The sequence below is a fragment of the Mobula birostris genome, chromosome 3, assembly GCF_030028105.1.
Source record: "Mobula birostris isolate sMobBir1 chromosome 3, sMobBir1.hap1, whole genome shotgun sequence".
NCBI classification, from domain to species: Eukaryota; Metazoa; Chordata; class Chondrichthyes; order Myliobatiformes; family Myliobatidae; genus Mobula; species Mobula birostris.
Window position 1 is genome coordinate 36052167 of NC_092372.1, and position 12356 is coordinate 36064522.

At 40.8% G+C, this 12356-nt stretch overlaps 1 protein-coding gene across 3 annotated transcripts in view; it reads left to right on the forward strand.

Annotated features, from left to right (window-relative positions):
• LOC140194974 (protein unc-13 homolog B-like) overlaps nt 1-12356 on the forward strand; it is a 520982-nt gene that overhangs the window by 366919 nt on the left and 141707 nt on the right. For all 3 annotated transcript variants that reach the window (XM_072252479.1, XM_072252480.1, XM_072252481.1), the window contains exon 12: nt 802-880. In XM_072252479.1, the coding sequence (XP_072108580.1) occupies nt 802-880 (79 nt within the window). The remainder of the gene's footprint in view (nt 1-801; nt 881-12356) is intronic.

Below are 12356 nucleotides of genomic sequence, written 5' to 3' on the forward strand. Positions count from 1 at the left end.
GTTCTTAAACTTGATGGAATGGGACTTCAGGCTTCTCGCTCAGCGGTGTCTGTGTGAAGGTTGCATTCTGATAAATGCCTCTGAAAGAAAAGCCAATGATTGAATTGTTCAGAAAGGATTTTTATTTTACTTGTAAGACTTAATGTCATTCTCAGAATGCCAGTGCTTTTTGCATTATTGGGTCTTTCCTGCTTGCTTGGATCTAATTGAGAGATTTTGCTGACACCAAAGACTGAACGACAAATATAAGACTGGAGCCTCATTAGGTCAGAGGTGTTGAGGACAACTGCTTTTCTTTCCTAAAGGCTGTCAGTGAAGCAGTTGAATTGCTATTGATAAGACGATAGCATTGTGGTTATTACTTTGATTAATACCACATTTTTACTTCCTGATTTATTTATTTAGTGGTGCAAATTCAGTACGAGAATAAGGAAGTCATTACCAAATGGATTGACTGCTTTGGTAACATTAATTTGAATACTTAGCAGCTTTGTAAGTATAAAGGTGGGAGAGGAGCAGAAGGGTAATTGACAGTGATATGAACATGTCTGAAGGCTGGGTGGAGCATAATCAGCTGCATAGACATGTTGGTTTGAATTTTCTGTTTAACTGCTGTGTCTTATGCTGCCTCTCTAGTTTTCAAACTGCTGTGTTACAATTTGAAATTATTTCAGATCTCATTATTACTAGCTTAGTAACATGAAGTAAGTCTGATATTTAAAATTGATTAATTAGAAAGTATGATTGATTTTCAAGAGCAATAGTTAAAAGTCAGGATACTGTTCGTCTTTCTTCCCCCAGGTCTGGCGGTGGTCTATATGGTATTGACAGTATGCCTGACCTTCGGAAGAAAAAGCCCATCCCACTTGTTAGTGACCTGGTAAGTTTTGTTTCTTTTCCCATACAATCATCTGCATCTTGTTAGTTTTTATTCCTGTAATTTCTCCTTTTTATGTTGTTTTGCATTCAGTTTTTAATTCTGAGTGAACCGGGCATCTTGAATAATTTGACATTCAAAAAATAGAGTCCTTGTATGGACAGCTTAAGGTGCACACCACTGTCATGAGATTGCTTGAATCGAAGAAGCTATATGCTTAAATGATGTTTTAGAGCATCTTGTGGTAACATTAAGAGTTTCCATTCAACAATTTTAATGTGCGCATTTAACAGCTTTATCTTTTACATATCCAAATCACTTCAGGCAATTAAAGCTGTTTATTTCTATACATTATCTCTTATGCAACCAGCTGCATTTGACAATTGTTTAAGTACCCATGGGCCTATGTTCCTTCTAAATATACCATATGCTTCTGTATAAATTTCCATTTAACAAAAATCAGTAAAATGTTTAATATAAGCCTGCTTGTAGGAAACATGTTTTATCACAGTTCCTCATAATGATATATGTGGTGTACCTGAGGGTGTGTAACCCATATTATTTCTATACTATTGCTTTAAAGCAGACTTTGAAAATGTTTTACCATAAATAAAAGTTTTACTCAATAATTAAAAATTGTAATAAAAATTAATAGATTGATTTCAGGTTGAGAAAGTTTGATATGGGCCCCCAAATCCCAAGAACTTTCTATAAGGGCACAATTGAGACCATTCTGACTGGCTGCATCATTGCCTGGTATGGGAACTGTACTTCCCTCAATCGCAGGATTCTGTAGAGAATGGTGCAGACAGCCCAGCGCATCTGTAGATGTGAACATCCCACTATTCAGGACATTTACAAAGACAGGTGTGTAAAAAGGGCCCAAAGGATCATTGGGAACCCAAGCCATCCCAACCAGAAACTGTTCCAGCTGCTACCATCCAGGAAATGGTACCACAGCATAAAAGCCAGGACCAACAGGCTCCAGGACGGCTTCTTCCACCAGGCCATCAGTCTGCTTAATTCATGCTGACGCAGCTTTATTTCTATGTTATATTGACTATCCTGTTGTACATACTATTTATTATAAATAATTATAAATTGCACATTGCACACTTAGACGGAGACGTAATGTAAAGATTTTTACTCTTCATGTATATGAAGGGGTATATAATAAAGTCAATTTACTTCAGTACTTTATAAAGGATAAACATGAGATTCGGCAGATGAGGGAAATCTTGCTGAGGTCCCCTAGCACTTGTCAAATCTGCTGGAACTCTTTTAGAATGTAGCTATCAGAATAGAAACATAGAAAACCTACAGCACAATACAGGCCCTTTGGCCCACAGAGTTGTGCCCAACATGTCCCTACCTTAGAATACTTGAAGAAGGACTCATGGATGTGGTTTATTTGGACTTCTGGAGCTTTTCAATAAGGCCTCACGTAAATCATTAGCTTGAAATTAAACCACGTAGAATTGGGGATAAAGCACTGATGTGGATAGAGAACTGGCTGACCAACAGGAAACAAAGAGTACAAATATATAGGGCAGGCAGTATATCGGGAACTGTACATTTTGGCCCAATTAGCTGAAGTTACATGGAAATAGGTAAAAAGGAATAAAAAAGACAAACTGAGTAATATTATTTATTTAAATAAAATACATTAAAAATAGAACACTATCAATTGCACTACAGTACAGTGTATTAGTTCCCAGTAGTTATCAATGGAGAAATACATCCAGTGTACGAAATGAGCAAAAGCAGTCTATTATCTGAAGTTATTCTACTTCAGATAATCTACTGCCTTTCCACAGAGTTATTGATGATTGTATCCTCCAAATTATCATTTTCATTATAGCATTCAACGTGATTGCCAATATCTTCAAATTCTTCGTAGGTCCTAACTTGTTGAAGTAGTGAAATTGTTTCATTTACGGCCCTGGCCGCTTCTGGCATCTCTGAGCCTGAATGCTTGAAACCACAGTGAGCAAAACAGTTTGGAATCGTCTTGCTGCTTATTTCTCATCAACTATCAGTGACAACAATGACTGCTTTTTCAGCACAAACACGCGCAAATGATGCTATTTAAAATGGGTTCACTGTAAGCATGGTGTAGCATCCAATACCCACGTAAGTGTGCACAACTAATGCTAGTTTGAACCTGTTTGGCAGCAGTCTCCTGCTCCAGTTAGTGTCCCAAATAAACTAAGGGGATCCTGGCAATTTTCTCAATTCATTTTTGTTTGCTAAGAGTCGTCCCAAATAAGCAGCTGCCCTAAGTAACTGATAGCCTAATTAACTGGAGTCCACTGTATTAAGGATTTAAGGTAAAACCTTCAGGTTCCCACTCAAAGCGGTATAGAAGTGATAACCCTGGGGAAGATGCAAAGAAGCTCCAATATGATTTGAACAGGCTCCAGGAGTGAGAAAAATTGTTTAAGAATTCATATGAGATTAGCTATTTTGATGGCAGTCACAGGAGGCAGCTATTTTTTAAAATTTTATTAAATGGCAATCGCTGAGGAAATGTTATAGCCTGAGGAAGGATACTCTTACTGTGGAAGGGATGCAACCTTGATTCAGCCAAGACTGGTGATTGCTATTTTTGCATGGCCAGTGAAGGGAGTATGAGAAATTCTGCTATTACCAGAAATTCAAAGCGACACACAAAATGCTAGAGGAACTCAGCAGGTCAGGCAGCATCTGTAGAAATAAATTGACTTTTCAAGATTCAAGATTAAAGATTCAAAAAACTTTATTGTCATTCTAACCGTATATCAGCTCTGCAGGTAGAATGAAACAGCGTTTCCCAGGAGTAGTGCAATCATAACATAACAAATGCAACACTAAATAATAAACATAACAATAAATAGTAAAACACAATAGCCACATTTCAGTTAAAATCAAGTTATAAGTGTCCAGTGCAAGTTAAAAGTGTCCAAAGCAGAGTCAGGTGGAGCAGCTATTTAGCAGTCTGACTGCCTGTGGGAAGAAGCTGCTTAGTAGCCTTGTGGTTTTAGATTTGATGCTCCTGTAACGTTTGCCTGATGGCAGAAGAACAAACAGTTCATGGAGAGGGTGTGAGGGGTCTTTAATGATGTACCGTGTCTTCTGGAGGCATCGACTCTGAAAGAGGTCTTGGACAGAAGGTAGGGAGACCCCAATAACCTTCTCTGTTCCCCAACCACCCTCTGCAAGGCTTTTTTGTCGACAGCACTGCAGATGGAGTACCAGGTTGTGATGCAAAAGGTCAGCACACTCTCAACCACGCCTCTGTAGAATGTAGTTAAGATGTTAGTGGGGGAGTGATGCTTGTTTAAGCTTCCTTAGAAAGTGCAATCTCTGCTGGGCCCGTTTCACAATCCCAGTGGTGTTCCTGGACCAGGTGAGATTGTCCGAGATCTGCACCCCAAGGAACTTGATGTTTTCCACTCTCTCCACTGTGGAGCCGCTGATGCTGAGGGGTGTGTGCTCAGGCTGAGACCGTCTGAAATCGACGATCATCTCCTTAGTTCGGGCCCAGTCCCTTCATTAGGACATCCTCGGACTTGGTTGGTTGTTGACACAAATGACGCAGTTCACTGTTTTGATGTACATGTGACAAATGACAAATTAATCTGATCTCAAACTCTCAGCTTCTACCAACAACATCACCGGCGCATGCTGTTTGTGTTTGGCCTCACTCTGGCAGTGAATAAGGCTGAGGATAGACTTCGGTTGGTTTAGGAATGGGGAAGGAAATTAAAATAGCTTGCAAGCAGAAGTTCCAGATGGGCATCGTGGATGGAGCGCAGGTGCTTGGCAAAGCTTGGTTTATCATTGATCCTTTGTATATATAACAAACCTGATAACACACCATTGAACTAAGTCTATTTACGTCAGAAATTGGGTGGCAGAAATGGATTCCACTCTGGTCATCACCGGCCAGTAAACTTAGTTTATTATTACCGACAATTATTCAAATACTCCTTGACCTCATTTTCTGATTCTAATGTCAATTGCAGCATCTTTTTTATGTATTCAAATTAAAATTGTTTGGTTTGATATTCATTATTTAAGCTTTGTGAAGTCCTTTTTAATTGGTCTGCTATTACATTAATGTGCTGCTATTCTTGATCAACTGTATGCTCAACATTTCAGCTTGTTATTCAGTTCATTATGAAATCTTATGCTGAGATGACATGCTGAAATATTGCATATTTAAATTCTATTGGTCTGAAATTGCTAAACAGATACAATAATTCTTTTGCCCTTCTGTTGATTCTGCATTCCAATAAAATATTTGAAGTAGCTTTTTTGCTAGTTGAGATTGCAATATCAATGGTTATGGAATATAAAGGGTTTTCTATGCACTGAATTTAGAATGATAAATGTAATTTTTTGCCTTTATCAATATGTGGTGAACATTTAAAACATTGAGCAAGGAGTCTAATTCTTTAACAAAAATTCAGGAAGAAGAAAAAAATGAAAGCGTGAAAATAATCAAGCACCCAATCCATATACATTTCTTTCTCTCTGAGTGGGTCACGTTGAAATCAAAGCAGTAAGCTTTGACATGAAAAGACAAGTAATAATGTGGTAATAGCACAACATGATTGCTGTTAACTTCAGAAGAATTATACTCTGCAATAATTTTTGTAATTTTTTTGTATGCAAACATTCCTTTTGTCCAGGCCATGGTAAGTGGTGCTATAATCTCCCCATTAAGTCAACAAAGGAGCTTTATGCTTGTTGATTCTCAACCTGTCATTTTGTTGTTTTGCCATATTTACAGCATTTCCATAACAGCTTCCACTTTAGCACAGTAAATATTTTAATATATTTGAGAGATGTGAACCTTACATACAAGCTGTAAAGGATACTTGGGAGGAAATTGTAATGCCATGATAAATTGTAGTGTTAGTAAGTGATGTATTGTTCTCCTCACTAATGAAGTGTGACTTTGGCTTTTGTGCCCAAACATGTATGTAGCTTGGAGATAAATTAATTATGTAATTTAAAAGTTTGTAAAATTTTGAGGATGTGAGTTGCACATGTAAGAATTAACAAGTCAAAGTATTGGAGTCATAGAGATGTACAAAATAGAAATAGGCCTTTCAGGCCTACCATGATCAGTTCTTCTCCATTTATGTGCCTGTCTATACATCCCTGAAACAGTGATTGTACCTGACTTCACCACCTCTTCTGACTGTGAGTTCAATATATTAGCCACTTCGATGTGTGTAATAAAAAACACAAACACTTTTCACTGAAATCTCCTTTAAAACTTCTTTCTCTCACCCTAAACCCATGCCTTCTTGTTTTTGGTAGCCCTACCATGGGGGGAGAAAAGAGATTCCAACTATATATCCTATCTTTCTAAGTCTCTTACAATTTCATTATCTTCTATCAGGTTAACTCCTTAACGTCCTTTGTTCCCCCCATAATTAAAATCCTCCAATTCAAGCTGTTTAATTCTTTAAGACTGTTGAATCCCTTCTCAGAATCAGAATCAGGTTTAATATCACCGGCGCATGTCGTGAAATTTGTGGTGGTTTGCACACTGTCCTGTCAAACCACATCCTTCCTATAGTGTGGCAATCAGAATGGACCATACTCCTAGTGCAGTCTAATCAGCCTTTTGTAAAGTTGCTATGTGATATCCCAATTATTGTATTTTATGTCCTGACCTATGAAGCCAAGCATGTTATCTGTCTTTTTACTACACCACCTACCTGTGTTGCCACATTAAAGGAATGATTGACTTGAATCCCAGGTCCCTCTGTTCATCTACATTCCTTAGTGTCCTATCATTTAGAAAATAGACAATAGGTGCAGGAGTAGGCCATTCGGCCCTTCGAGCCAGCACCACCATTCACTGTGATCATGGCTGATCATCCACAATCAGTATCCAGTTCCTGCCTTATCCCCATAACCTTTGATTCTGCTATCTTTAAGAGCTCTATCCATCTATCCATTGAAGGCATCCAGAGACCTGGCCTCCACAGCCTTCTGGGGCAGAGCATTCCATATATCCACCACTCTCTGGGTGAAAAAGTTTTTTCACAATTCCGTTCTAAGTGGCCTACCCCTTATTGTTAAATTGTGGCCTCTGGTTCTGGACTCACCCATCAGCGGGAACATGCTTCCTGCCTCCAGCGTGTCCAATCCCTTAATAGTCTTATATGTTTCAATAAGATCCCCTCTCACCCTTCTAAATTCCAGAGTATACAAGCCCAGTTGCTCCAATCTTTCGACATATGACAGTCCTGCCATCCCGGGAATTAACTTTGTTAACCTACGCTGCACTCCCTCAATAGCAAGAATGTCCTTCCTCAAATTTGGAGACCAAAACTGCACACAGTACTCCAGGTGTGGTCTCACCAGGGCCCTGTACAGCTGCAGAAGGACCTCTTTGCTCTTATACTCAATTCCCCTTGTTATGAAGGCCAGCATGCCATTAGCTTTCTTCACTGCCTGCTGTACTTGCATGCTTGCTTTCAGTGACTGATGTACAAGAACACCTAGATATCGTTGTACTTCCCCTTTTCATAACTTGACTCCATTTAGATAATAATCTGCCGTCCTGTTCTTACCACCAAAGTGGATAACCTCGCATTTATCCACATTAAACTGCATCTGCCATGCATCTGCCCACTCACCCAGCCTGTCCAAGTCACTCTGCATTCTCATAACATCCCCCTCACATTTCACACTGCCACCCAGCTTTGTGTCATTGGCAAATTTGCTAATGTTACTTTTAATCCCCTCATCTAAATCATTAATATATATTGTAAACAGCTGCGGTCCCAGCACTGAACCCTGCGGTACCCCACTGGTCACCGCCTGCCATTCCGAAAGGGACCCGTTAATCACTACTCTTGTTTTCTGTCAGCCAGCCAATTTTCAATCCATGTCACTACTCTGCCTCCAATCCCATGTGCCCTAATTTTGCCCACTAATCTCCTATGTGGGACCTTATCAAAGGCTTTCTGAAAGTCCAGGTACACTACATCCCCTGGCTCTCCCTTGTCCATTTTCGTAGTTACATCCTCAAAAAATTCCAGAAGATCAGTCAAGCACGATTTCCCCTTCGTAAATCTATGCTGACTCGGACCGATCCTGTTACTGCTACCCAGTAATTTCATCTTTTATAATTGACTCCAGCATCTTTCCCACCACTGACGTCAGGCTAACTGGTCTATAATTCCCTGTTTTCTCTCTTCCTCCCTTCTTGAAGAGAGGGACAACATTAGCCACCCTCCAATCCTCCAATCAGGAACTGATCCTGAATCTATAGAACATTGGAAAATGATTACCAATGCATCCACGATTTCTAAAGCTCCCTCCTTAAGTACCCTGGGATGCAGACCATCAGGTCCCGGTGACTTATCAGCCTTCAGACCCAACAGTCTATCTGACACCATTTCCTGCCTAATATAAATTTCCTTCAGTTCATCCATTAGCCTAGGTCCTTTGGCCACTATTATATCTGGGAGATTGTTTGTGTCTTCCCGAGTGAAGACAGATCCAAAGTACCTGTTCAACTCGTCTGCCATTTCCTTGTTCCCCATAATAAATTCACCCGCTTCTGTCTTCAAGGGCCCAATTTTGGTCTTAACTATTTTTTTCGTTTTCACATACCTAAAGAAGCTTTTACTATCCTCCTTTATATTCTTGGCTAGTTTACCTTCATACCTCATTTTTTCTCCGCGTATTGCCTTTTTAGTTACCTTCTGTTGCTCTTTAGAAGTTTCCCAATCCTCCGGCTTCCCACTCGTCTTTGCTATGTTATACTTCTTCTCTTTTATTTTTACGCTGTCCATTACTTCCCTTGTCAGCCACGGCCTCCCCTTACTCCCCTTAGGATCCTTCTTCCTTTTTGGAATGAACTAATCCTGCACCTTCCGCATTATTCCCAGAAACATTTGCCATTGCTCTTCCACTGTCATCCCTGCTAGGGTATTGTTCCATTGAACTTTGGCCAGCTCCTCCCACATAGCACCATAGTTCCCTTTGTTCAACTGTAATACTGACACTTCCGAGTTTCCCTTCTCCCTATCAAATTGTAGATTAAAAATTCATATTATGGTCAGTACCTCTTAATGGCTCCTTTACCTCAAGGTCCCTGATCAAATCTGGTGCATTGCACAACACTAAATCTAGAATTGCGTTCTCTCTGGTAGGCTCCACTACAAGCTGTTCTAAGAATCCATCTCGGAGGGACTCCACAAACTCCTTTCTTGGGGTCCAGTGCCAACCTGATTCCTCCAGCCTACCTGCACGTTGGAGTCCCCCATAACAACTGTAGCATTACCTTTGCGACATGCCAATTTTAACTCTTGATTCAACTTGCACCCTACATCCAGCCTACTGTTTGGGGGCCTGTAGATAACTCCCATTAGGGTCTTTCTACCCTTAGAATTTCTCAGTTCTATTCATACTGACTCTATGTCTCCTGATTCTATGTCCCCCCTCGCAAGGGACTGAATATCATTCCTCACCAACAGAGCCACCCCACCCCCTCTGCCCATCAGTCTGTCCTTTTGATAGGACGTATATCCTTGAATATTCATTTCCCAGGCCCTGTCCACTTGAAGCCATGTCTCTGTTATTCCCACAACATCATACTTACCAATTTCCAACTGTGCCTCAAGCTCGTCCACTTTATTTCTTATACTCCATGCATTCATATACAATACTTTTAATTCATTATTCCCCTCACCTCCCATATCAGTTCCTATTTCACTTGACCATACTGTACGATCCCTTCTTGAGCTTTCTGCTCTGTTGATTCTGCTGTCATTCTTAACATTTCTTATTCTCACGTTCCCTTTATCTCCATCCTTATATTTCCAGTTCGTCCCCTCCCCCCACTACTTAGTTTAAACACACCCGTGTTGCAGAGGCAAACCTGCCTGCCAGAATGCTGGTGCCCCACTTATTAAGGTGCAACCCCTTTCCTTTTGTACAATTCATCCTTACCCCAAAACATACCCCTGTGGTCCAAGAATGTAAATCCTTGCTTCCTGCACTAGTTCCACAGCCACACATTCAGATCCATTGTCCCCCTGTTCCTGCCCACTCCAGCACGAGGAACTGGAAGCAAACCGGAGATAACCACCCTGGAAGTCCTGCTTTTCAGCCTTCTTCCGAGTTCTCTGAAGTTACGCTGTAGAATGTCTTTCCTCTTCTTCCCCATGTCATTTGTGCCGACATGCACCACCACTTCCGGATGTTGACCTTCACTCTTGAGGATTCCCTGCAATCGATCTGTGACATCCTGGATCCCGGCACCAGGGAGGCAACACACCATCCTTAAATCTCGCCTGTTACCACAGAAACCCCTTTCTGTACCTCTCACTATGGAGTCCCCTACTACCACAGCTCTGCCTGATGTCTATCTCCTCGGCTTTGCTTCAGCGCCAACTGTTGACTGGCAGATCTGACCGCCTCTCAGGCTGGCAATCTCTTTTGACCCGACAGCTTCCAAGAGGGTGAACTTGTTTACAAGAGGCACATCCCCCGGGGTCTCCTGTACTTCAAGCATCCTTTCCTTCCTCATCGTCGCCCCCGCTTCTCTCTTCCGGTATCCTTGGTGTAATGACCTCACTGTAGGTCCTGTCCAGAAAACTCTCGTTTTCCTGGATGAACCTGTTATCTTTTTACTGTTTATAATTTACTGTTATCCTTATTTAACTTCCCAAAATGGATTACTTTGTGCTTGTCAGAATTACTTCCATCTGCTACACTTTGTCCTGCTTGCCAAATAATCTGTGTCCTACTGTAGCCTTAGCCTTAGACAACCTTCCTTCCTCTTCACACCATCTACTTTCATGTCATTCACAAACTGATGAACTGGATATTCCTGAATTTGATACACTTACAGCTGCTTATAAGAACAGAAGAAATAGGAGCAGGAGTAGGCCATCTGGCCCGTTGAGCCTGCACCGCCATTCAATAAGGTCATGGCTGGTCTGGCCATGGACTCATCTCCACCTACCTGCTTTTTTTTAATAACCCTTAATTCCTCTACTTTGCAAAAATCTACCCAACCTTGTCTTAAATATATTTACCGAGGTAGCCTCCACTGCTTCACTGGGCAGGAAATTCCACAGATTCACAGATCAACACTGGCGCACCTCAGGGGTACGTGCTTAGCCCACTGCTCTATTCTCTGTATACACATGAGTGTGTGTCTAGGCATAGCTCAAATACCATTTATAAATTTGCTGATGATACAACCATTGTTGGTAGAATCTCAGGTGATGACGAGAGGGCGTACAGGAGTGAGATATGCCAACTAGTGGAATGGTGCCACAGCAGCAATCTGGCACTCAACGTCAGTAAGACGAAAGAGCTGATTGTGGACTTCAGGAAGGGTAAGATGAAGGAACACATACCAATCCTCATAGAGGGATCAGAAGTAGAGAGAGTGAGCAGCTTGAAGTTCCTGGGTGTCAAGATCACTGAGGATCTAACCTGGTCCCAACATATTGATATAGTCATAAAGAAGGCAAGACAGCGGCTATATTTCATTAGGAGTTTGAAGAGATTTGGTATGTCAAAAATACACTCAAAAACTTCTATAGTTGTACCGTGGAGAGCATTCTGACAGGCTACATCACTGTCTGGAATGGAGGGGCTACTGCACAGGACTGAAAGAAGCTGTAGAAGGTTGTAAATCTAGTCAGCTGCATCTTGGGCACTAACCTACAAAGTACCCAGGACATCTTTAGGGAGTGGTGTCTCAGAAAGGCAGTGTCCAATATTAAGGACCTCCAGCACCCAGGGCATGCCCTTTTCTCACTGTTACCATCAGGTAGGAGATACAGAAGCCTGAAGGCACACACTCAGCGATTCAGGAACAGCTTCTTCCCCTCTGCCATCCAATTCCTAAAGGGACTTTGAGGCTTTGGACACTACCTCACTATTTCAATATACAGTTTTTCTGTTTTTGCACATTTTTAAAATAATCTATTCAATATATGTAATTGATTTACTTGTTTATTTACTATTATTATTATTTTCTCTCTGTTAGATTATGTATTGCATTGAATTGCTGCTGCTAAGTTAATATATTTCACGTCACATGCCAATGATAATAAACTTGATTCTGATTCTGTCTCTTTGGGAAAAGCAGTTCCTCCTCACTTCTGTCCTAAATTTACTCACCCGAACCTTGAGGCTATGTCCCCTAGTTCCAGTCTCACCTGCCAATGGAAACAACTTTCCTGTCTTTATCTTATCTACCTTTTTCATGATTTTATATGTTTCTATAAGATCTCTCTAGTCTAACCTAGTGACTCATATAGTTATCGTCAGAGTTTCAGGTACAACAGGAAAGTTTCACTTGTTTTAGAGTGACAATTTTTATTATTTTCATAGATTTTTCTGGCTTGCCTTAAAAATTCCCTCCCCTTTTTGCAAATTCTTAAACATATTTGATTTCACAGTTGATAGTTAAGTGATAACAATAAACATTTATTTGGTGGAA